The sequence below is a fragment of the Exserohilum turcica genome (genome assembly GCF_000359705.1).
Source record: "Exserohilum turcica Et28A unplaced genomic scaffold SETTUscaffold_3, whole genome shotgun sequence".
NCBI lineage: Eukaryota > Fungi > Ascomycota > Dothideomycetes > Pleosporales > Pleosporaceae > Exserohilum > Exserohilum turcicum.
In genome coordinates, this window is record NW_007360136.1 from 1012781 (window position 1) to 1037945 (window position 25165).

Here is a 25165-nt window from a genome sequence, read left to right on the forward strand (position 1 = left end):
ATCGCGTAGGAGGCTAAAGTAGAGGTTGTATTTGCTTCTTGAATCTGCTTTGTGGCGACAGTTATTAAGGCCTTTTGCCCACCTTGAGGTAAGTTGATCAGGATAGCGCTGGACGAAGCGACTAGCCCAGTGTACTCCAACCTCAGTCTTGGCGATCTGTGAGGCAAAATTGCGTATCATTGGCTAAGTAGGTGGTAAGCCTCTATCTGTTAGTCGATTGATATAGGCGATTAGGGCCTGCTCCTGCTGTGGGTGGAGGAGCTGCCGTTTTTGGCCACCTATCGCGCGTGAGGCGTGTAGGCCTTGGTGTCTTCGGGTAAGCGTAGATCGAACAACACTATATTTTTTTGCAATATCTGTATACAAAAAAGGCTCATCAGGTCCTAGGGCATTAATAGCTGCAAGCGCAGCCTCAATATTAGCCATGGTGGTGGGGATACGACGCGTTGAGGTTGAGGTGGTTGTAAGGCGCGCGCGCACTTTGTGGTCGCGCGCACTTTGTGGTGGGGCTAGTTAACCGCATAAAGCCCGATTCTACTTTTTCATAAAGCAGACTAAAAAAAAACAACGCAGATAACAGTTCAACTAAATTCCCTCAAAAACCTTTTTTTTCTCACAAACCGAAGCGTGTCTCTCTGATTTTGAATTTTGAATTTTTTTTTCACCCCCTTAACTTGGGTTATCGAGATTGCTACTGACTTACTTACGCCAAGTCACATAAAAGGCACAATGCGCTTTTCAAGCCTGTTTCTTGTGCCTCTACTCTCAGGCCTAGTGGCTGGTAAGGTAGAGAACAGATTCTGCTATTCAGCAGACACAGACTGGGGTGTAGGTTTTTTCAAACAAACAAACAAACATGGTAGTTTGGTTAATACTACGATAACAACTACTAACGCAAGCTATCAATAGACACCCGGAAATTGCAACGCAAGTGATACTTGGTATTGTGCAGCAGGTGTATGTAAATTCGTAAGTTCTAATCAGCTATTCTGGAATTGTATTTACAAAGGATTGCTAATGTTGGTGTAGTGCAGTCGTTCGGTTGAATATGTGTTTCAGTCAGCATGGGCGAACCCGAATGGTGGATGTGATTGCTACTGTGTTTCATCACAACCAGGACCAAACTTATCATCTTGAATGCGGTATGTTACGTTAGGATTACGAAGCAATGATATACGAAGAATGCATAGCTGGACAGCGTCCGCGCCTACTACACTGGTTTTTACGACGTTGGCATGCAAGAATTCATAAATCTCCAAGTACAACCATAACATTAAAATCTCTTGCTTTCCCAGTAATTGCATTCATGACTGTCATTACTGGCTCAATATCTCCAAGACAATGGTATCTAATTACATCAGGGGCGCATCTCTCAAATCTCCAGAAGCCGTCACTTTCTTCTACGTGAAAAAAAAGCCAAAGCATGATCCCGCCCGACATCTCACATGATTGAAAAGTTATTTGCCCAACCCAAAGGACCAAAGCCCTCGAAACCAGTTGTCTGGGCATTCTCGTCATCACTCGCCTCCCAGCCGAAGAAATTCTGCAAATCGTCGAGATTGAACATGGGCTGCTCAAAGGCAGTGGGCGCATTTGGGGAAGAATACATGGTTTCGATTTGGTGGTCTGTGTGGGTATTCATGCAATGCCCTGACTTCACGGGAGATGCTAGTTCGTCAGAGGCCGGCGCTGGGAAGGGATACCGGGTTGTTGCTGTGCGGAGAGTCGAGGGCGACGTGGCGGACAGTATCTCTTCTACGGGCGGCACCAGGGAGACAGTCGTGTTGCGCTGCCGGGGAGTGCCTTCCATTGGGGGAGGGGCTCCGACAATGCGGCGCGCTTCGTTCTCAGACGGGTCTTGGGGTGCAATGTAGTCGGCAGAATGGCCACGGGCAAGACTATCTCGCACCGTCTCTAGCCAGCGCTCCGACGTGATGCACAAGGACTCGGCGAGCGGGTAGATGAGGGCCATCTCGCGTAGCGCGCGGTTGTTGTACTGTACTAGCTCGACGGTACGTGCAATGACGGTTCCAGTATCAGCTTTGGATACGTCCAAGATCCTAGCAATGTAATAGAGCATGATCCGGTTACTGTTGTAGACAAAGGAAGGCAAAATTGAGTCTGCAAAGTGCTTGACACCATGCTGGAGGATGTGTGAGACCAAAACCGACATGCGCTGGGCATGCTCGAAGCAGACGTCTTGCAAGTGGCTCACAAAGGACTGGCGGTCCGAAGGAAAAACAAACGGCTCCTGATTTTTGAAAAGGTCAGGGAGGGCAATTCGATGCACGTCGCACATGACATGGTGATACATGCAATGGATGAGAAGAAGAGCACCTAGCTGGTTCGATTCGCGTCGAATGTAGATGTTATCCGCCGAAAAGTCTAGCCAGGATGGCAGGCTCTGCTTCCACGATTGTATGTCACCAATCAAGTTTGCAAATCCTGAGCCCGGGAGCCATGGGGGCTGCTCTTCGTCCATGTGCTTGACAAAGCTGGCAGAATTAGCACTGGACACTTCAACACTGATAGCGTGACTTACCGCAGGACTCTTCGCCATATGCTAACAATGCGTACGTAGTACGCTGCCATGCCAAGATTATCCGCTGGCTTCTCTGGGATGTCCTCCTGGGGCACAAGATCCAGCAGTGTACCTTTTTCGAGCCGCTCAGTAACACACGGTATCTGTAGTGAAAACTGTCGCTCGTTGCAAGGAAGCTGGATCTTGAGATCCTTTTCATTGAGTATAGTGAGGTGATCGACGCCGCTACCAGCCCAGACATCGATCATGTAGCACGCCCACATCAGCCTTCGCCGTGACTCTCTGACAGATACCTCGTTGGGACTTCCTCCAAGCTCTTTGCAAAGTATGTCTGGCGCCACTTCATTGTTCAATTGCAAAGCATGCGCCATACGTATAACCAGACCAGTAAGAAGAAACGATCCAGCATAGTTGCCATTTCTTGCTTCTTGGTCGTGAAGAAGGACTAAAACCTTGAGTTTAGTAATCGATATGGTGCTGTAGTCGGCAAAGAACATCTCTTCGGCAGCCTTGGCCCATTGGGTTCCAGCCGACTGTACCAAGTCTTTGGTTAAGGGCGCGTACGACTCATTATAGTCGAGGGCGTAGAATCGGGCGCCCAGTGCACACATGATGTGCAAGAGTGCCTGGTCCGAGGTATCCACCAGTTGACCTTCGTCCAACATTCGAATAAACGAGGGCTTGTGTTCGAAGGCAAAGACCCGGATAGGATGGACATTGTTAAAATACGCATCTAGCAAGGCATGAAGTTTGTTTCTGGGTGGCAGCTGCTTAGCGAACAACCTATGTGCTTCTTCAGTATGGGTATCCTCACACGTTGCTGCCCGACTCACCATAATAACCCTGGCGGGCACCCCGCTACGCTAGGATCGTCGCTCGACAGCGACCCGAACATGTTGAGGCTGGTGGGAGAGGGCTGGGGGACATGAGGAGATACCATCATTGAGCTCATTCGCGGCACTGAGGCAGGAGTGCCGATGCTCTGCACCCAGGCCGGCTCGTTGTGCTCTGCATCATACACACACGTTGTCCGGCGTTGCTGGCATCTCGTGCACGTCGGGCGTTCGCCAGAGCATTTGACCTTGGAGTCTCTACAAGGCACGCAAGACCTAAACGTCCGCTTCCGCTTGATTCCGACTACTGGCTCGTAAGCTGTGTTCGATCTCCTTGCTGCGGCCGAGACACCGCCATTCTGTACACAGTCCAGCTGCAACCTCTCGCAGTTGAGACAGCCATTTGGGCGCTCATCGCACTTGACCTGTGAATATGTCAGCCTCTTTGGGTCATTTATCATGTCTTTTTGCGTTGCTGAGTGTCCCTGGCCCAAATCATCGGGTCACCGCATCGTGGCCGCGGACGACATGGTGGTTACTTTTGCGCCTCGCACCCACGTCGCCATGCACAACGCGAACAGGCGAAAAAGAAAGAGACGTTGAAGCAAGCAAACAATAAAGACCTACCTTTCGCGCACGGCAAGTTGCACAGGCTGTCCAGGTGCTGTTAGTCACTGCTTGATAACACTGAAAGCTCGCAGGATCCATGGGACATACCGTTGATCGGCCGTCTGCGCTTCTTAGTCGCACTATCTGGCGGCGCGGGAGTTTCCGGCGAGTCCATGTATAGTTCGGATTGTCGCCCCGGATTGTCGCATCCTCTGGGCTGCGTGGTTGCAGAGGGCGATGAGCGGGACACGGTCCAGACTTAAGGCAAAATATGACGTGCGCAAAACCGCGGATTGGCTCATAGCACGCGGCTTGGCAGTGAGGTCATGCTCTGTTGGGACAAGACGCGGTATGCTCAGGCGCGCCTGCTAACCACTTGCGGCAAGGTGCGTCTTGTTTGGTCTTAGTCAGTATAGCTACAACATGTACCATGATACAAGGTAGACGCCCGGTGCTCTCCTATACACCACCTCCTCACCGGTTTGTCACGCGCTGCTCTTGGACGGGTTCCGGAGTCCAACGAACCATCGACACTACGCCTGGCCACTCCACGATGCAGCATCTCCACCACCTCTACACATCTTCATTCTGCGTCGTTGACTGCCATCTTGCTTCATGCTGTGTGACTCGATCAATCTAGTCTGAGCATGGCGAGCACCGGCTACATGGACCGATTACATACATGTACCACGCTCTCAAGTGTTTGCTTACAAGCTATTGTCGCCAAGATGTATGTACATGTGCACACTTTCCACACAACACGCACAGCGCATCCCCAGGCAATAGCCGGCATCAGGGACCATATAAGCAGCAAAGGCTTCCTGAGCATAAACACTATGACCACGGCCTGGCCTGATTCATACCGACGAGCCGAATAGACACGGATGACAGCAGCCACAGCCACGTAGCCTGGTCGAGAAGCAACGCGCGTCATACAAGAGAACAACAACAAGCACACGCCAATTGCTCACAATTGGACGACCACGCATGCCAACGCAAGATCCAGAGTGCCGGTTCACAAGGCGGTCTCAAACACTCAATGACACTTGTTAGACATGTTCAACCAGCCTTACCAAGCACTAATACCCCACTCGCCACTATTCCCAAAGGCGTAAAATCTTCCTTTATCCCGGCTTGCCTTGTCATTGGTTCCAATACAGAGAGCAAGGCTTGCATAACCATTATTTAATGCCTGACTCTTTCATTGGACCATTGAGCGGAAAATGCATGGAACAAAATCGGCATTCAAAAAAACTAACATTTACCAAAGTATTTTTTTTTACAGTTCGTCATGCTTGGCGAAGCCAAGGACATGCGAGAACGCCATCAAATGCTTGAAAGTCCTAATCCACATGCTAGTTACGTCTTGCATTCGATTTCCAGTCCCTCTCATGGCATTGATCGATCCACAAATCTTAATGTTGCCGGTGCACGCAATCCCATTCATACTGTAACAACATGTTAGCACTGATGTCATGCGCAAAGAATGAGCATATACTACATACCACTCTGCCGTCCTCGTCGCCCGTGTAAACATGGTGAGGCATTGGTAATATACACGTTATGGGCGCTGCTTGCGCCATCATCACAGGATCGCCATGGTTCAGGACATTGATAAGATTGGCAGACCATTTGGCCGGCTTGGCGGACACTGTCATGGTTGGAGGTGTTGGAACCAGGTGGAAAATCTGAATCACGTTAGTAGTTGTATGATGCGAGATGAGGAACTGCATACCTTCACCACTCCTCTTCGATGTCCGGTAAAGATGAGTTCCCGTTCACACCACTCGTTGCCAACACCTTCGTAGACTGCCACCGTTGTAATGTAGTCTGTATCATCTTCACTATCGCAAATGTCTTCGTCGAGCAGTATGGTGCCATTGAGTGTCGAGACAATCAACCGGTTTCCGCAGGCAAGGACAATATTGCCCGTCACACTATTGATCTTGGCCGCTTGCACCGGTACCGGGTTCCGCTTTTGCTGCGCACCAAGGGCTAGCTCGCGTACGAATTCGTTGCGGTTAAGGTCCCAGAGGAACACGCGCCCATCAAGTGAAGCGGACAAGAATGCAGAGACAGCGCGACTGGCAGCAATTGTCATGACAGGCGACTTGTGGCCGAAGAGCGTAGTGGCGTTCTGAAGCTCAATACGGCCTCGATCGCCTTTGTTAACATTCCAAATGGCGAGGGTACAATCCGTTCCTGCTGTGATCAGCGTTCGGCCATCCACAAAGTGCGACGTTGTCAATTGGCCCGAGTGTAAGTGTTCAAATAATCCAATCAGCTTCTTTGAGCTTGAATCATAAAAGCGAACGCTACCGTCTGTGAAGCCCCACTCCATGTACCGATCGTGGTGGGGAGGTATGTTGTGGCGGAATGGCGCTGAGCACAGCAACCTATCGCTCTTGCTGGTATAGTTGAGAGATGAGATGCGGTCATGAGCTTCTAGAAGTGTGCCCGGCACCCGATGCAGACTCTCTGCAGACGTATCGAGCCGAGTGGGCCGAGTGACATTGTCCTTTTGGGGATGTGGTCTCTGGAAGACTTGCGGAGGCGTTTGTCCAAAATTATTGATAACACTAATCTTTTGCGCTCGTTCTTTCTCGTCGGTGATCGAGTCCAGATCGATTGCACCCTGATAGGTCATGTAGTGGAACACGTTCGCAGCCTCAATAGCAGCCTCACCGCGCTGTTTGTATCCAAAGATCAAGTCGATCCAGTGGTGCAGGTTCTGGCTGACGTAGGGGCTCTCCAAAGCCTCGCGCTGCTTGGCGATGAAAATTGCAGGATCGCCCTTGGCCCACGGAGGCAATTTCACGTCGTCAATAGCGGAGCCGTCGGAACGCAGCCCGAAATTGTACCCATTCACGTTTGTCAGAAAATCCGGAAGAAAATAGAACTCGGGCGTAAGCTCGCGTACGTCAGCCATGTTCTTAGCTGATACCGACTCCCATACGTTCTGAATCGAGTAGAACATGCGATCAGCATGATCCCACGTGCCGCCTTGAATAAGGAAAAATGCTGCACTAAAAGGCTGAAGGCGCATGAGATAAGATGCCACGGTCATGGCAGACGAGTAGTGAGTCCCGTAATGAAAGGCATGGCTGGCATCGCCCATCTCTGCAAAAGAACTGAACCTTTCTCTGATCAGATGTTCCTGTTTGGGATCTTGAATACCGATAGGCTTCCGGAGATCCCGAAAGTTGCTCGGATCGCTCAGGTCCAGCTCTTCACTGTGGTAATTCGAGAGTACCCAAGGGAACACTGGATATTGGGTGAGGTCGTTGAAGGTCCTCCCGGCGAGCGTGTTGACGAACATGAGGTAATGGAAGTTGGACATTTCTCCTTTGAGCCACTTCTTCGTTGCTGGATGTGACGAAGCCGAACCAAATGCAGATACGAAGCGTGACCCAAGCGTCTGAGGCGCCTCTTCGGGGTTGCGCAAGGAATCGAGCCGCCACGAGATTTCAGAGTTGCCGAGCTTGTCAGGGTTTGCTACATGTGACGCTCGTTGAAGAACACGGGAATGTATGTCGTTCCGGGCTTGTGCAGAGATGGCTGTGAGAAGGTAGCTGCGTCCGTCGTCGAAGAAGATTTCGATGCCCACATCACGGTGGAGGAAGCGCCGCTTTGAGATGCTGATGACTTCGGTCCACTTCCAATTCCGCACTGCCTCTTCCTGACTTCTGGGTGGTGGGCGACGGTTCGTCACTGCCTCTTTGCCAGCAATGACTTGCACGTATGGATCACGCTCATCGGGCGGTGCCTGCCAGACGCGCACAATTTCGCCGTCAGATCTTTGGAAAAAGTCATCTAGCAGGTAGAGACAGTCTTTCCCCACGATGAGAAGACCTTCTATGGCTTCGAGACCAACTACTCGGGAAATATTGCAGACATATTGGACTTGGTCTCCACGATTAAGACTGCGCATGACTTTCCGATTCTTATCCTCGAAGCCATCTTCATCCTCATACATGGCTTCAACCATTTCAAAGTCGTCGTCACTACCCGACTCTGCGTCGTCTGCGTGGTCGCCCGATGCACTGGCTCCAGATAATGATCTAGCTGACCGCCCGCCAACGGGGGTAATGCCCACAGCTTCTTTAGCCGTAATGGCAGGCACAGTGGTGTCGAGTTTGAGTCGATCCCGCGGGTCAGTGTCTTTGCGTTTGGGCTGATAGCTTTGATCTCGGCTCGTGTTGTCGACAATGATGCGCAAACGCTTTCGGTCACGACCTTCAGTTTCATCAAGCCGCCATCGGGCAGGAGGGCTGTTCTCAAACAGACCACATGGACCTTTTAGTTGATGATCCAGCTTGGCTAAAACTGTTGCCATAAAGGTAGCATTGTCTTGCTGATCCTGAAGAACACGCTGGTGCTTGATTCGTTCTGAAGCATGTATGTTCGACCGCCAGTGGTTTGTTGAGTTCTCGTGGTGATTCCAGACATTCTCAGCAGTAAGCTCGTCAGATTGCCACTGTTTTAGCTTTTCCTTGCGCTTAGCAACGCGTCTCTGTGAAGTCTCTTCAGTCTTCTTGTTCTGGCCATGGACATAATCTTCCCATGATTTAGTCATTGAGCCGAAGAAGAATCGATCCATTTCTGCCTTGTTATTGTCAAGCCACTCGAGGAAAGTCTCATTGTCTAATTCGACAAGCTTCTGGAAACCATCGTATAGGTCCTTGGTGTCTCCATGAATCGCATCGGCTAGTATCATGGATGTTTCGTGGGGCTTCTGAACCATTAACAACCTCCAGAAGCTCGCCGCTGCAAGGCGTACTGTCATGTGTTCCGAGGACAGTTGCGAGTACAGTAGATAACAAATCATCTTCAATGAGAAAGTCTCGTTGTTAGCAGACGACAAGATGATCGGCTGCCAATATACCATCTTCTCAATCACTGCGGTGGTGCTTACTCCGCCTTCGGATTCGTCTGGGTCGGCTAGCCGGAGAAGAGCAACTTTCAAGAAAGTGGTGCGAATTGACTGAATAGCTTGCGTGCAAAGTCTGACGGATTTGATGGCCGCAATGTCGGGGCGCTCCAAATATTCCAAAAGAAAACCAGCAAAGTCGAGTAAAGGCTCTGCACCTTCGAGGAACCACCCTTCGAAGACGGCTTCAGACACGTGCTGGACAAACCGTGAGAGATTCGTAAGAACCCGAGGCTCATGCAAAAGCTGTTGGTCAAGTTGCAGTGCGTTCCTCGCGGACAGCATAGTCTGTCGTAGAATGTATGATTCGAAATATGCCTGGTGTTCTTGGAATCCTGGGGGTGTTTTCAAGAATAACCCCAAGCCAGGGAAGTCTTTGCGTGTGAATATTTGGTCCTTGAAGACATCCAGAATGACCTCCAGCATAGCCTCAACTACCGTACTGCCCACCTTTAGCGGCATAGGGGGAGTCGTCCTTGAGGAGAGGATAGGGTTCAGAGAAGGCTGTTGAGCAACCTTCTTCTTATCTGCCGATACGAGCACAAAAGATGATGCTCTACGAAGAGGCAGCACGCGGCGAGAAGAAGGTGCAGGTGATGCGTCAGCGTGAGTGGTGCGAATCACGGGAGCTTCGTTTCCATTGGCTTTGGAAAGTGGCTGTATCACGACGTCCTGGCCCTCAAACGTCAACGCTGAGCCTCTTGAAAGCAGCTCCGTCTCTGCGCTCACACTGTCAGACGTCACAATCACCGGGTACAGAACGAACAACAACTCTTGAACATAATTAGATGTGTTCGCATAGTCACGGAACCCTTCAGCGCGAGAGTGCAGTTCAGACAGGAATTGGATGGCGGAGTTCAAAACAACAGCATAGTCGTTCAAGCGGTCGGTCTGGGGCGCGCGTAAGTCTGAAGTAGTTAGTGCTGATGACATAGGTTGGCAAGCCTGTACATACCGACGGTCGGCTGCTTGGCATTCAGCGACATCGTTCTGCGTCGGCCTCGAGTGACGGTGCCTTCACCGTTTTCCTGTTTGGGAGTATTGTTGTCCGTCCGAGCCAGATCGCGATCGCGCACAATGGCTCGTAGTCCTGTCTCTAGCATTGCTGTGATTACAGGAAAAACTTCCGGGTAGCAGATCCTTAGCTCAGACTGGGGTGAATGAGCGATGAAGATATCGACCAGATTGAAGACATCGAAATCACGCTCAAAGTCTATAGTTGCCACGTCGCGCCCAAACAGGACGGCAAAGCATATGGTCCAGATGCCCGGAGTGTTCCACCAGTGGCGCAGTCTGTTCTTCATGAGGATGAATCCGCCTGTCTTGTCCGCAAACTTCTTGACATAATGCGTTCCATTGAGCACAAGCAATCGGGCTAGAATCTTTGCACCGAGAGTGACGACCCGCTGATCAGGTTCAGCGAGGAGGTAAAGGAGCCATTTGCCGGTGACGTTCTTTGCAAAGCGTACTACCTCGTTCGGGTTGTGAGGGTCACACAGCAGTTCTGCTAGGAGGTTGAGAATAGCAATGCCTAAATCTGGCAGAGACAATGGCGGCGTATCCGCGCCTTTTTGAGCTGGACTTCTTGACCGTGGTGTAGCGTCTGGTGCCAATGCAGGTGACGTATTTTTCCGAAGACGAACAGCGCTTACTCTTGGGCGCAGCGGTCGCTTCCCATAAGACGCACGACTGTCATGCAGTGCATACGTAACAAAAAGAGAAAGTGATCTCGCATTCTCCCCGTTGAAATTGATTAACAAGAGAGTCCTGAAAGCATCAAGAAAGAGTTTGAAGGTCTGCGGGGTGAACCTTTCTCCCTTGAGAGCGTCTGTGAGGCGCTTGACCACACCTTGAGCATATTAGCTAGTGATCAACATATCTGGCAACCGTACCTACGTATTCTATGAAAGCGCTTCGCATTGTAGTGATGGTGTTTGCTGCCCCGGGCAAATTGGACAAATTGCGAGTAGTAGAGTTTCTGAATCTCCAAGGAAGTAGCTCGGCGCCAGATTTCCAAGTCGACCAGAAGGACTCTGTACGCGAGTGGATTGATGATGAGCGACTCAGTCGGCTGCTCCTCATCATATCCAACAAATCGAAGAATGACTCGCAGCAGCTGCAGAACGAATGCTTCACACTCGTCCTGTGTAACATCAAGTGATGAAGGATTCCGTGTTACCAACCCACCCATGGTGAATCCAATCTTCTGGCGCAAGACTTCGGCCAGAACCGCAAACCCGTTGCGCTGCTCCATGGCTTCACAATTGCGCCAGTTGCCTCCAACAGCCTCTAGTAGTATGTTGACGGCACGGAGCATGCTTTGCAGGGTTTGGGCGGATTGCACCAGCTTTAAGCCAACAGCAACACACCCCCCAACTCGCCAGATTGCATCATCGAGCGATTGGGGAACAACAACGACGGGGTCGCCAGACAGCAGTCCAAACCCCCGTGGCTGTGTCAAGGCATCATTTACAGACGGAACAGCAGCGTTGATAATGATTGGCGTGCTATGCATCCTGGTGTACTTGTGAAGGGTTTTGGCTGCTTCTCGCGACAGCGACCGAATCAGCTGAGACTCATCGATGGAATTTCTGTCGTCATCGTCCATGACAGAATTAGGCGAAAAGCTCAGTATGATCTTGGACTCGGACATGAGATGGCTTGCAGGTGCTCGGATCGCCGCCACAATATCTGAGCGCTCTTCTCTCCCCGGGTGAAGTATCTCATTGTGAACATGAAGCTCAGCAGAAGTTCTGTAGGTTTGGAAAGACCCAAGCTTGTCTTGAAAGTTTCCACAGTAGCGTGGGCCAAGTTTATGATACACAGCAATCAGCTCGTCCGACAGTGGCTCGGAAAAAAGATGGAATGAAGCGACTGACAGCTTTGAAGAGATGACGTTCCTTCCTAGTCGAGGCGCGAGATTCCGTGGTGTTCCTAGGAATGCGAGAATATGGTGCTTGGAGATGCTGGAAGACATCGAGGCAAAGCTCTCCTGGCTACTGTCTAGCACTGGGGGGTGCGATGGGTAGTGCGCTTTCATGGTCTCGGTAAACTCACCATCCACGAAAAGGGATGCTTTGGCAGGGCCCATGCCAATGGCCTTGGCTCTTCGATGGACAACCGCAATGTGGTACCATCTGCCCTCTTCAAACCGCGGGGCCTTTTTGAACCGTACACTGGGAATAACGCCCGACGAATGCCCCATGTAAGTCTGCAAAATGAAGCAGCGGGTATCCCGCTCCAGGTATGCCATGAGGAAACACGTTTGTGTGTCGTCATACGCTCCGAATAGTGTAGTGTGGCAGTCAGTGTCAAACTTGTCGACTCGCACCCATGCAGCAAATGTGTAGCCGGCCCCGGGGGAGACGGGCGGAAACGGCCGGCCGATATCTGGGAGTTCAACTGCGCTGAAGCCGTGCAACGACAGATCGAATTGGATGAATGGCGGGTCGCGCGACGAGCGCATGCCGCGTAAGAGAAACTCGGCCGCCTTTTCCGAAGACGCAGCCTTGCGGAAGAGGTAGTAGGCGTCGTCGAGCTTGTTGATGCCATATTGCACCAAATCGTTGGCCAGATCTTGCAGCAGGCCGGCTTCTATGGGAGCGCACTTGTTTTCGAAAAGCAGAGGTAGTATTGAGCTCAATACGCCCGTGACATGCAGAGCAGCTTTATTGTACGAGGACAGCGCAGTCATCTCAAGAATGGCAAGGAGTACCGAAAGGGAAAGTGGTTTAGAGCGCGTGCCCGGGACATCCTTGCCCGACAAGCCCTGCCAGAAGTGGAAGATGGTGGGCATGATGTCTGGGTTCTGCAGCACTTCATTCCCGCTGAAGATGGCGCGTACCTGGGCGCGCAATGACTCGACATCTATCTCGGCGTCGCTGTACACGGACCGTGGGCTAGACACGACAATGTCGGCGGGCTGCTCGCCGCCGTGTGGTGCGGGAGCCTCGTCTTGGTCGGGCTGTGCCTCTTCCATCTTCTTATCGACGTCCCTGAATATCCTTGTCATTGCCTCTTCGCCCACTGCAAAGGCGAAGAGGGTGCCGAAGAGCTGCTCCTGCCCCGCATCATCACGCTTGCTCTGGGACTGACCGCCAAAGATGCCCGTGCTGCCCAGGGCCTGCTCCAATGCATTCCAACCGCCCTGCTCGACCCGCTTCGCAAAGAAGCGCCTGTTACCGGCATGCTCGTTGAGTGCGTCTGACAGCACATCGAGCGCTGCCTTGATCACCTCGAAGAAGTCGATGCGGTCGGGGGCGGCCAGCTCAGCCGGCTTGTAGAAGCCCGAGAGCGAGCGGAGGGTGACGAGCAGCGTCTCGAAGCCGCGGACATGGCGAAAGGCATCCTTTGTGTGGGTTTGGTTGTTTGATTCTATGAGCAGCTGGCGCCTCAAGCCGTCCCAGTCCCCGTCCCCGCCCCCGTCCCAGCGGCACGTCGGCCATGTCTGCCACCCCCCCAGAGAAGGCTGCCCCAAGCGGCAACTGAGGCGGCGGCGGCGGCGACGGCGGCGGCGGCGTGCTGACGGCCACTGCAAACCCCCCAGCAGCCAGCCAGCATCGCCCGCCCAAGGGCCTCTCCGTCTAGGCCGCCCAGCCAGGCGGGTCGAGGCCGTGTCGTCAGCAGTGCCCCTCGAGGCCCGCGTGCGAGGCAAACGCGCTGTTTATCATATCAACCCCTCGCGGGCATGCGGGCTGGCCATTGCCGCTCGCTATCCGCGCGCACTCGTGCACTAACACACACTGCTGTCGAGTTGCTGTCGGCTCCACCGCGCGGCGGCTGCCTGGGGTAAGGGCAGGGCAGGGTAGCTCACACAACCAGCAGAGTCCAAGCTCCACCATCTGTTTTAGCAACACCAGCGCCTGATACGCGACGCACCGGCCCTGGCGAGAGACGACGTCAATCTCTCAACCCTCGCCTGTCCCGCCCGGCCTGCATCCACGCCTCATGTGCGCACGCGGGGCCCGGGAGACATGATTGCACTTTCTACCGCCCCGCCACCTCCTCCGCCCACCAACGCCCCCAGCAGCGGCCTCGCCTGAACATGGCCACCACCCGGCCGCACAGGTCGTCGACGGCCGCCTCCAAACTCCCGCCCATGAACAACCAGATAGCCGAGCTCCGCAGCCTCGCCGACGAACTTCTGACGGCCGCCGACGCCTCGCCGCCCTCGCCCCATGTGCTCCAGAGCCAGAGCAGCGCCCTGCGCCGCATGGGGGGCGTCGATAGTCTGCTGAGGCTCCTGCTCGAGAGAGCGTTGCCCAGCAGCGTCGCGCTCCGCCATCTTGATACGGCGCAGGCGCCATCTGATACGCGAGCGCGTGCATCCCCTCCGCATGCGGCCTAGCGCTGCCCCAGCCTCACGGGCGGTGCTCAAGCTCCAGGTCAGGTGCGTCATGAATGGGTGGGTCAATGCACCTCGGCCGCCCTGATAAGAGCTCCATCGCCGTAGCTATCCCCAGCTCTCCCCCATCCTCCTCCCATCCTCCTCCCTCTCCCCCCTTTGTCGCTCCCCCCTTTGTCGCTCCCCCCTTCTTGTCCCCAAACCCCCCCAGGCTTGTCTTCCGCAATCCTCGCTGTGCGAGCCCACCCGCAACCATGAGGTACAGCCTGATCGCCGCGCTACCGGCCCTGGCCGCAGCGTCGCCCACCTTCTCGACAGAGACGATCCACAAGGACTCGGCTCCCGTCCTGTCGTCGACGACGGCCAAGGAGGTGCCCAACAGCTACATGGTCGTGTTCAAGAAGCACGTCAAGGATGCCTCCAAGCACCACGACTGGGTCCAGAGCGTCCACTCCAAGAACTCACAGGAGCGCATGGAGCTGCGAAAGCGCTCCACGGACCTGCCTGTGACCAGCGAGGTCTTTGCTGGCCTCAAGCACACATACGAGATGACCGGCATGAAGGGCTACTCGGGTCATTTTGACGACGAGACCCTCGAGGCGATCCGTAACCACCCTGATGTAAGTTCCATTTCCGCCGAGGCAGCAGCGCCGCGTCGGTGCGGCGCTGACCGCCTTGGCTCCCCCAGCCAACCCGGGTCACGCACGTGACGTGTACTGGGTCGTGGTACCTGCAGGGGACTTGGCGCTAACAAGTGGACAGGTTGACTACATCGAACGCGACTCGGAGGTCCACACGCTCGGCGGCGAGGAGCCCGAGATCGAGAAGAACTCCCCCTGGGGTCTTGCCCGTATCTCGCACCGCGACTCGCTGAGCTTCGGCACCTGGAACAAGTACCTCTACGCCGCCGACGGCGGTGAGGGTGTTGACATCTATGTCATCGACACTGGCACAAACACCAAGCACGTCGACTTTGAGGGTCGTGCCAAGTGGGGCAAGACCATCCCCAACGGTGACTCCGACGAGGATGGCAACGGCCACGGCACCCACTGCTCGGGCACGGCTGCCGGTAAGAAGTACGGTGTTGCCAAGAAGGCACACGTGTACGCCGTCAAGGTGCTCCGCTCCAACGGCTCGGGCACCATGTCCGATGTCGTCAAGGGCGTTGAGTTCGCGGCCAAGTCTCATCTCGAGACTGTCCAGGCTGCCAAGAACGGCAAGAAGAAGGGCTTCAAGGGCAGCACTGCCAACATGAGCTTGGGAGGTGGCAAGTCCACCACCCTCGACATGGCTGTCAACGCCGCCGTCGACGCTGGCCTCCACTTCGCCGTGGCTGCCGGTAACGACAACGCCGACTCGTGCAACTACTCCCCTGCTGCGGCTGAGAACGCCGTCACCGTCGGTGCCTCCACTCTTCTCGATGAGCGTGCCTACTTCTCCAACTACGGAAAGTGCAACGACATCTTTGCCCCTGGTCTCAACATTCTCTCCACTTGGATCGGCTCTGAGCACGCCACCAACACCATCTCTGGTACCTCGATGGCCTCGCCTCACATTGCTGGTCTCCTTGCCTACATGCTGTCTCTTCAGCCTGCCAAGGACTCTGCTTACGCTGTTGCCGACATCACCCCCAAGAAGCTCAAGGCTAACTTGATCGCTATTGGCACCGTTGGTGCTCTCTCTGACGTGCCCAGCAACACCGCCAACGTCCTCGCCTGGAACGGTGGTGGCTCGTCCAACTACTCTGAGATTGTTGAGAAGGGCGGCTACACGGTCAAGAAGGCTGCCAAGGAGCAGAAGGAGTCTGAGTTCACCATCACCATCCCATCTCTCTCCGAGCTTGAGGAGGACTTCGAGAAGGCCAAGGAGTCTGCTGGCCGCAAGACTCACCGTGTTGGAGGTAAGCTCCAGGAACTCGAGGCTGAGATCGAGGACTTCATCGCCGAGGAGATGAGCGAGATGTTCAAGGAGGTCAAGGAGCGCCTCGCTAGCCACTAAATGGCAAGATGGTTATAATTCACACGTTCAGACGTGATCTACTTCTACATGGCACGGGATGATTTGGGAACAGGCGTCGAATGGTGATACGGCGCGTATGTTTTCATATTTCATTGGGCACAATTTGATGTAACTGTATGCTACTGGATGGGTTCGGATACGAAACGTACAACGAGATGGACTAGATATCTGGAAATGAATCTTCTTATCTCCATAGCATGATGTTGTTTTCTCGACTTGACGCGACTGTGATGGACCATGGTGGCTTCAACGCGTAGCACGCGATTATTGCCACAAAGCACGTGATTTCCTGACACGGAGGCTATCCCGTCTCCGTCTTGGCGGCTGCCTGTTTTGAAACTGAACGCGTGTACTATTTTGCCTCATTGTCTACACCGGTGCAGGACGTGGCCTGAAAGACAGGGGTGTTATCACCATGACGACGCTAGTGCATGGATTTAGTGCATAATTTCCATCAACCAACACAGCACACTAGTATTATTAGGGTAGCGGATCTTTAATTCAGCTAAGAGGCAGCTGCGTAGACACTTTAATCTCTATGTAAAACTCCTTCAAAGAGCGAAGATAAATCTGCTAGATAGCTCTGATTACTATATTTAGTCAAATAGGCAACATAAGCTATTTGCACAAAGCGCAGAAAGGTAAAACCTATACAGATAAGGCTATTAGTAGTAGGCTATCACATAACGTCACCTGTTCCACGATATGTTTTTGTTTGTGCTTGCATGCTACCACAGTTCCGTTGAGTGTTTCTGTCGGACAATGCAATGCTCCTGTGTTTCCCTTTACTCGCGGGAAATGGGTCGAGTTGCAAACAGACCAGGAATTCGTGGCTCCAGCTTACGGGTTTGAGTCATTTGCGGCATAGAGAGTCGTCATGCTGCCATGTTGGGTATGAGACACGACTCGGAAATGTTGCCGCCGTCTTGTGTTGCGTAATGCTTGCTTATAGTGGAGTAGGTGCGAGGCGTAATAGTGTCGTGCTGCTTTTCTGCTAGAGTGTACGCTACTATGTTGTGTGAGGTGCTGTTTCTCTCCTACAGTTTGTTCCTCTATAACTGACATCAGATAGGTGAGCATTAAACACATTTACAGTATACCCTTGCGCGAGCTCTCTAAGCAGAGTCCTTCAAAGGATCACCTGATCTGTTACTTGTGGTTAGAGATGCCGCTTTACCAGTAACATAGCAATATCTAACTAGTTCGCTACAACCCTTCCTAAAAGACTCTGTTATCAATAGTGCTTACTATGCTCTTTCTATTTGCTAGCCTAAATTGTTATGGGTTTTGCAGCTACGAATAATCGTACAAATACCCGACAAGAGGTACTGCCACAGGTTCCTCGACACAAGTTCCATCACTCTTGAGCAAAGACAACAACACAATTTCCTGCAAGATTTCTTACTTTTAAACCACCCGATTTCTCATCAAGTAAACACGATGAAGCTCTCGCTATCCTCACTGGTCCTCACTACTCTTTTCGCACTCTCAAGTGCCCAAAATGAGGTCCCACCATACCACGTACTGCACTACAAATCCTCGCCTGTAACAGATCACGTATACTAACCCATGAATCAGGGCACAGTAATTGTATCCAGGGGCCGCAGATTTTGCGACATTATTCAACAAGGCACTTGGCTTTGTAGAAATGTAAGCATCGATTTCAATTAATCGAGAATAATCATGCTTTTACTAACGTGCACTTTCTGTAGGGCAATACTGCCGTAGGCGCTCCATGCTCTGTTGGGACTGCGCCAGAGAACAATGTATATTCTTTAGACTGTTAACTTGGTCTGCAATGGAGCCATCATTACAGTATGTACATAGATTCCCTTATATTTCTTCACCATAGAATATGTATAGGATGCCAAGCCAAAACGCTATACAATGTTAGGTCAACCAAGTCTTTGGATCGTATATAGAATTGCAGGGTATGGCAGACGGAGGAGACAGTAAATAGAACGTAACCTTGTACTAGGACAGTATGAAGTGCTTGGAACTATTGCTACCTGATTGTGGATTTAAGACCCTTTATGCAGGACAGCTTTTGGCTACCTACGTCTACAGGATGACATGGCTATGTTATAGATATACAGTACTATAACAAGACTGTATTCGCGTAGGGAGTATGTTGTATTGTAGCAATGAGTGAACGAAATTCTGCGACGTGGCTGTATCGCTAGTTTCTCCAGTTCACTCAATCCTCGTTGCTCTCATTCCCGCTAGGAGTTCATACATGAGCTCTGAATGTTTCTGCAAGAAACAATCAATGTATAGCTGCTTTTGGGGCCTGCAATGAGAAGGCAATGTACCCCAGACCCAGTTTCCCAGTCCAGTGTCTCCATCGGGAGTCGTGGTAGAAGCACCTTCCGTAACTATGGCGAGCATCTCATGCCTATAGAAATCGGCGCAGTATTGCTTAAGTTTTTACCTGAATAGTGCCCTGAGAGCGTGCACATCATAATTTTCGGCTACTTGTAAAGCTGGGCGTGAAGGAGAAGGTGCGCGGAGTGGCCAGCTGAGTTTGTGTCTCCAGGACTTTTGAAAACCAAGCTCGCTCATGTCGATAATCAATGTCAAGAAGTGGGAGCAGAGGGCATAGTGACGAGACGGACGCCATTTATAGATGTTTTACTTTCGCATCCTGTCAAATGAGGCTAAGCATGTTAACAGCTGAGACCCTTGACCCTTGGTATACAGCACTATATCACACATGTGCTATTAAAAAAAACTTAACGAGGCCAGCGCCACAGTCTTGAACCGCTCCGAAATAAAGCCGGCAGTTCTACCCAATAGCATTACTTACCACCAAGGTGCTCACAGCCTGGCAAAGGTCCAGGCCAACTAATGCATACCTAGCACCCTGCCCCCTGCCAGTGTGTCCAACGTGCATGCCGTATTCAGACTACTGTGGGGGTGCGTTACCTTCGGTACAAACTGTACAAGTACGCGGTGATTACAGCCCAAGCATTGTGTTCTATATCTCTTTAGGGCGAACCTTCTTTAAAAGCAGCATAGTTCAAAGTAAGATGAACTACGTGACAGCAAGCTGTTACGTGATCGGTGCATGGTAAAGAGCCTGTTGCCCTATTTTTTACTGCTTTAGGATAAAGCTAGACCTAAAGGGTATTACTCACCACGCCCAAGCTGTATCTATAGTACATCTACATTCAACAGTAAAGGTGCATCTACGATACGGCTTTTTGTTAAGAATAAACTGCGTGCCGACGATACAGGAATAATCACAGCCTGTAATCCCATCGCAGTACGTCCCCGCTGGACGTGCTGGGCACTGTCCTACTACACTTGCTCAGCCTCACAACAACTGTGGCTATGTCTCGCTGGTGCAACTTACGGGCCAGGGGCTAGCCACAAGAGCAGACCCATGTTTTCAAGCACCGTGCGTATCTGTACCGTTGGCTAAATGAGCTCCTCCAGACAGCCTTGGAAACCGGCTATGAACACAGCTGGATAATCGCCACTTGTGCACTAGCCGTTGGAAGATAGACTGGGACGCCTAACTTGGCCCCTACAACCCCAAGGGCACGAAATACCACTAAAATCTCACCCACACCTCCTGACAAGAAATGCAGACATTTCATCCAGCTGCACGGGGACTAACGCTGTTTGATTTCTTTTCAACGACGTGGTAAGTTAGATATGAACTGCCTTTCCCCTTGATCTTCTTATAGCCAGAACACCCTTTTCTTCTGGTACTGTTTCACGCCCAAACCAATCAAAATAGCCTTCGCTCCCTGGCCACACACCATGACGTTCCAGTCACCAGCACTGGAGTCCAACGACACAGCATCCGACCCGTTTGCCGCCAGCGCAAAAGCAACACGCTCGCCCAACGCATGGCGCCGCAGTCACCGGCAAGCAGCCATTGATTTCCGCAAACGCTGGAAAGGCTGTGGAATCTGGTTGCTCGCCACAATCTGGTTCGGCGGGCTACTGTACGGGCTCAGCACATTGAGTTCGACCGGCAGGCTATATCTCGGTGACTATCGAGCTTGTCTTCCCGATGGATCCTTTTCGGTAGATCCTTCGTCATACCGCTATTTCTCTCGCTCAGGCTTCTCCGAGATTACGTTGGCGTACGGGCCGTTGACGTTTACGCAAGCAAAAGTTATCGATGTAGCATGGGGCATTGTACGTTTGACAAGTCCACTCACTGTCCACTGACGGGCGGGAAGCACCTCTACGAAACTAAACTAACGAACCCCCCCCCCTGAAAAAAGGTAGTTGGACGCGTAGGCCAAGCTATCCTCGTGTACACATCATGGTGCGTTTTCGCAAACTATGTCACAACATCCATGGAAGTTACGCCCGTCACCTTCAGAACGTACCGCGCCATTTTCATGCGAACCTCTGTGCCAAAGGCGATTCCCCACCTGGTCATGGATTTTTGCACTCGCCATGGATTGCATTCGAAACTGGCCATGGTGTTTATGATCTACGCCATGGTGTTTACGCTGATTTATCCCACGCTCGCTGGCGCCATGGCCGGGTACAAAGCCAACGTCGTTGCGTTTGTCAACACGACCAACGGCAACCTTGTGCCATTCGCCTCCATGGACTATGCGTTTTTCGTCATCCACGACGGCGAGAGAATCGGGCAGGGGGGCGACTATCTCGTGACGGATTCTGCGGTTCCAGATGGTACGTTTGAACGAGGGCTTGTTTTCCCCCCATAACACAAAGACGCAAAAAGAGAAAGAAAAAAAAAGCTAACAGTTCCATCACCAGCTTTTTCTTCAGGCCAGCCCACCGTATTCAAGACGAGCATCGGAACCACCAAATGCTTCAGTACGCGTGCTCCAGGATACCAAGCCGAAGACTGCTACGTGCAATCCAACGTATCAAGCTGTACGTTTCACTCCTAATCTCTCTCACCAAAAAAAAAGAATTGCTCCCTCAGGCTAAGCTAACCCTCCAAACCCAGACGTCAGCAAGTACGGTCTCAATGGGAAATCCAACGTCAACTCAACCTTCATGGGCATTGATCTCGCACCCCCGGTCCTCAACATCTCCACTTTCTACCTCTCATCCGACGCATCCACCAACGCACTCCTCCTGACGCCCAAGCAAAACACAGCAGCAACAACAACAACAAAGCCTGCATTCGCAGATGTCGCACAGCTCCGCTGGGCCTACGCCAACACGACGTACACGCGCGCCGCCATATCAGAGCGGGGCACGTGCCAGGCGGTTCCGAATTACCAGTGGGGCTTTGCCTTTGTGCAGCTGTTCGTCGTGCTGGTTCTGAGTGTGGTCTGGTCGGTAGGGATATACGCCATGTGGCTGAGTGCACACAGCACCATGAAGCGGCGCGGCAGGACGCATGTGGCGGGCGACCATGTTGCGGTGCTGGAGCTGGCGGATGCCATGCGCAGCCAGGGTGTGCATGATACTCATACTGATACTTATGAGGGAAAGGCCAAGGGCGACGTCACTACTACTGCTAGTACGACGAGCGTGCAAACTACTCCTGCGTTTACCGAAGAAGCGCTGCGGCACCGCGTCACCGTCGAGTTACGCGGCGGCTCGATTTCGTATGCAGCGCCACTGCTCTCCCACGGCGAGGCAGCCCGGGAATGGGGCGGCGTCCCCACGTGGCTCAACAGACACAAGTGGTCTATTCTGGGTATGCTGGTGTGTATCGGGGCGTCGGTTACGAGCGCCGTCATGCTGGCGAGAGACATTATGATTCTTATACCGTTGCCGCTGCAGCTGGGGACTGCGCTGTACATTGGGTCGACGAGGGGAAGCCGGGCTGTTGTGCTGTATTGGGCTATTCTTCTTTTTGGTATTATACCCCAGGTCGTGGCCATTGTGCTGTTGGTGACGTATAGGAAAGGGTAGAGAGACGCTGGGAGTAGATGTGTGTGAGTGTGGTGAATGTACTATTACTGGTCTATCATAATCTGGTAGAATGTTAATTTTGGTGCAGCGTATGGATGCGTGCAGCATTCTACGTGGAACAAATAGGGAAATAGATTTTCAATCGATAATAGCAGATCGAAAGTGACATAAGCCCCCACTTGACGTCGCACAAGCGTTGATTAGGTCCATCCCATGCAGGCAACATACGCATAGTGATTCACATAACACATGACTGCATTCAGGAAGGCAAGGTGTAAGAAGACAAAGTAGAACAGAAAAGTAGAGAAAATTGACAATGCTAAGCCTAGCCCGCTGAACCGCTGATACCTATCTGATAGTACAACTCCATGCTGGATAAAACGCCACACCTTAAGCGCCAGTTACACTAAGTATGCAATATACCACGTTGGGGAGATAACCATGCATGAGACATATATCTTTCCAGTCGATGGATTTTTCGGCCAGCCTGCTTCGTAATACCCATGCTACTAGATGCCTTCCTCTCCCTCAAACGTACGCGACACAGTGTCGAGCGTGATGCATGTTGTGTGCATCTTGGTTTCTTGCAGGCTACGACCGTGAGTTACTAGCGTGGGCCATCATGTCGTGCGTGTCAACCTCCATGTTCCTATGGCGTTCTACGCTAGGTCCACATTGAACTTCCAGTTGCCTAATAGCCGGTTAGCAGCAATTCAACACCGTCCAAGCCCTTGTAGGCTCAATCACTTACCAAGCTTGAGGTTCTCGGCTGTGTCGTTCAGGAGGATTATGCGGCGTTTTGTGCAGTACGATGTTTTGTCGAGAATGTCGACCTTCAAGTCTTTCAACTGGTCAATTGGCTTCTCGAACATCTCACTCAGGTTTTCGACAGCCATCTCCAAGTCCTTCTGGTTGTCTTCAAAAATATCTGTGAGGTTGTTTCGCGCAAGATAGTAGGCAAAGGCATAGGTCCACTTAAGCACCTGTCGACACTGCTGAAGTGCTTGCGACGCTTGGTCCAAGAACTGCACTTCAATCCACGACATGCCCGAAGTATTCTGGAGTTGCTGCATCTTCTTCTCAGTCTTGAGATAGAGATCCTTGTCTAGCTTTGCCGACTGTTCGTGGTTCGCAAAGCGGTTGTAGTAGTGAAGATATCGCTCGAGCGACTGTCGAGACTTGGCCTGCGCATCGCGTGCCTCGGATCCACTCTTTTCTTCGAAGCGGTTGCAGTTGTACCAGCTGGTGCCGTGCTCTGACCACTTGCCCATGCACATCCAGCAGAACTCGTTGCGACACTTTCGACATGTCATGTGGTTGCAACCACCATTCTTCTCAATCGTCGAGTTGCAGTTGGGGCATTCCTTGGTATTGGCGGATATCCAGTTGGCCGTCTCTGAATCGTCCTCGCACTTCTTGACCCATTTCTTGACCAGAGCGCAGGGTGCAGGCTGGTGGTTGTTCAACGTACAGCCAAAGCAAAAGGCGTGTCCACAATTGCAGTGTACGGTAGGTACAATCCTTGTAAGCTCCTTGCTCTTCACCGGGCATTCAATAGCGTATTTACAGTCGGGAGCGGGGCACCATTTCAGGTTCTCTTTGTCGTCGACGTAGGTTCGTGTGAGGAGGGTGTGATATCTGTACGTGTGAGCCGAGTGCAGGGGAAAGTAGGGCGGTGATCAACATACCTTTCATGAAGGTCGGCTGTAACAAGAAGGTCTAGCGACTTGGAGTCGACTATTCGGGTGCAGCCCTCACCCGGACATCGTATCCTGGCCGCCTCACCCTCATCTTGGATTTTGGTGCCAAGATACTGCCTGTAGCACGTCAGGCAGAAGCGATGTCCGCACTTCATGGCGAACGTGTCCATATTCGGGTTGTCGTCACAGCAGATGTCGCAGACGAAGCCCGGGAGCTTTTGAATCTTGGGTGGGTTGGTGGTCGAGTCTTGGCAAAGTCCTGCCGTCTCCAAGACCTCATCCATCTTCTCCATGTATTGGTCGATCAAGCGCTCCTTGTTCCAGCGCAGGTGTCGGAGGAGGATGGCGGTGGCTTCGGGCGGCTGGCCGAGGATGCTCGACACCTCACCGACCTGCTTATCTTGCTGTGCCTGGATTTGCGTCGGGTCGAACACCTTGAAGTCCACCTCATATGCCTGCTTGGTTGGCTTGATGTCTTTGTCCTGTGTCTCGAAGCCCACGTCATCTTGTTCCATGTCGAAGTCGGAGTCTGGCAGCAGTCAGTCAGTCAGTCGGGCGGTGCAAACAAGCAGCAGGGCGGCATCGTGGACGCACCATCTTCCAGACCCATGTCGCTGTCCTGGTCGTCAAAGTCATCGCCGCTCATGGAGCTGTTGAAGTCGTCGTCGGAATCCATCTTGCCGACGTCGGTAGCGGGGGAGTGAGGGAGAGGAACAACAGGCGGGGGCTGCGACTTCTTGTGGGGAGGCTCTTCTGCGGGACTGAGGTAGTTGGCCTCGTCAGCCTTCCGCTTGCGAATGGTGGTGGAAGGCGTCTTGGGTGAGGGTGTCCCGCCTGATGACGGAACACTAGGCTGCGGCAGGGCGTGACTGGGGAAAGAGGGCTGATAAGGCCTGGGGCGCGGACAGCGTGGCGGGACAGGCGGGACAGGCGAGGCAGACGACAAGGGTTATTGGTCAGCGAGGCAGGTGAAGGAAGGGCGAGGATTGGGGGGTCGAAAGTCGAAGGCAGTGGTCTTGGGCTGCGGGCAGCTCAGGCGATGGTTGGCCCGGGGTGTAGCGTCGGGGGCTGACGTAAAGAGAGGCAGAGAGGCATGGGGCAGAGGCAGCAGCAGCATCGGCGGCGGCGGCGGCAGCACAGCGCGCGCCTCTCCCGACCTTCGCCGCGCTTCCATGTGGCGCGCCACCATCCAGGCAAACACCGGCTCACACGACCTCTGGCCCTCTAGCAGCCCACCCCCCTTTTTTCTCTCTCCATCACCTGCAGCCTGTGACTCCTGCAGTAGCGCTTCTTCTAGCTACCATGGTTCTGCCTTTGGAGGCC

At 52.7% G+C, this 25165-nt stretch overlaps 6 protein-coding genes across 6 annotated transcripts; 2 read left to right on the plus strand and 4 right to left on the minus strand.

The window, feature by feature from the left end:
* Positions 1-1441: 1441 nt before the first annotated feature.
* Positions 1442-4189, minus strand: SETTUDRAFT_179403 (uncharacterized protein; the record flags this gene model as incomplete). Its single annotated transcript, XM_008029133.1, has 5 exons — positions 4093-4189; positions 4003-4028; positions 3376-3800; positions 2543-3325; positions 1442-2495 (listed from the first exon to the last, which is right to left on the minus strand). The coding sequence occupies exons 1-5, from the start codon at positions 4157-4159 to the stop codon at positions 1442-1444; spliced, it is 2355 nt and encodes a 784-aa protein (XP_008027324.1). The 5' UTR covers positions 4160-4189.
* Positions 4190-5399: 1210 nt separating this feature from the next.
* SETTUDRAFT_42006 (uncharacterized protein) lies at positions 5400-14198 on the minus strand (the record flags this gene model as incomplete). The annotated part of the gene is made up of 6 exons (XM_008028889.1): positions 5400-5432; positions 5490-5672; positions 5720-9822; positions 9870-10763; positions 10811-13262; positions 13980-14198. The coding sequence occupies 6 exons, from the start codon at positions 14196-14198 to the stop codon at positions 5400-5402; spliced, it is 7884 nt and encodes a 2627-aa protein (XP_008027080.1).
* A 200-nt stretch (positions 14199-14398) lies between these two features.
* SETTUDRAFT_163614 (uncharacterized protein) lies at positions 14399-16472 on the plus strand. The gene is made up of 2 exons (XM_008029134.1): positions 14399-14878; positions 15021-16472. The coding sequence occupies exons 1-2, from the start codon at positions 14513-14515 to the stop codon at positions 16254-16256; spliced, it is 1602 nt and encodes a 533-aa protein (XP_008027325.1). The 5' UTR covers positions 14399-14512; the 3' UTR covers positions 16257-16472.
* Positions 16473-18276: 1804 nt separating this feature from the next.
* On the minus strand, positions 18277-18804 carry SETTUDRAFT_163615 (uncharacterized protein). Its single transcript, XM_008029135.1, has one exon. The coding sequence runs from the start codon at positions 18663-18665 to the stop codon at positions 18471-18473; it is 195 nt and encodes a 64-aa protein (XP_008027326.1). The 5' UTR covers positions 18666-18804; the 3' UTR covers positions 18277-18470.
* Positions 18805-20025: 1221 nt separating this feature from the next.
* SETTUDRAFT_163616 (uncharacterized protein) lies at positions 20026-22321 on the plus strand. The gene is made up of 4 exons (XM_008029136.1): positions 20026-20429; positions 20519-20939; positions 21027-21146; positions 21223-22321. The coding sequence occupies exons 1-4, from the start codon at positions 20046-20048 to the stop codon at positions 22140-22142; spliced, it is 1845 nt and encodes a 614-aa protein (XP_008027327.1). The 5' UTR covers positions 20026-20045; the 3' UTR covers positions 22143-22321.
* A 97-nt stretch (positions 22322-22418) lies between these two features.
* SETTUDRAFT_171825 (uncharacterized protein) lies at positions 22419-25031 on the minus strand (the record flags this gene model as incomplete). The annotated part of the gene is made up of 5 exons (XM_008029137.1): positions 22419-22833; positions 22894-23780; positions 23831-24371; positions 24437-24632; positions 25011-25031. 5 exons carry the CDS (start codon positions 25029-25031, stop codon positions 22802-22804), a joined length of 1677 nt encoding a protein of 558 aa, XP_008027328.1. The 3' UTR covers positions 22419-22801.
* Positions 25032-25165: the final 134 nt, after the last annotated feature.

Coding starts and splice junctions, on each gene's coding strand:
- SETTUDRAFT_163614 (XM_008029134.1), top strand. CDS start 14,513: ATGAGGTACAGCCTGATCGCCGCGCTACCGGCCCTGGCCGCAGCGTCG. Junction 14,879..15,020: donor CGATCCGTAACCACCCTGAT/GTAAGTTCCATT, acceptor ACAAGTGGACAG/GTTGACTACATCGAACGCGA.
- SETTUDRAFT_163615 (XM_008029135.1), bottom strand. CDS start 18,665: ATGCTCGCCATAGTTACGGAAGGTGCTTCTACCACGACTCCCGATGGA.
- SETTUDRAFT_163616 (XM_008029136.1), top strand. CDS start 20,046: ATGACGTTCCAGTCACCAGCACTGGAGTCCAACGACACAGCATCCGAC. Junction 20,430..20,518: donor TCGATGTAGCATGGGGCATT/GTACGTTTGACA, acceptor CCCTGAAAAAAG/GTAGTTGGACGCGTAGGCCA. Junction 20,940..21,026: donor GGATTCTGCGGTTCCAGATG/GTACGTTTGAAC, acceptor TTCCATCACCAG/CTTTTTCTTCAGGCCAGCCC.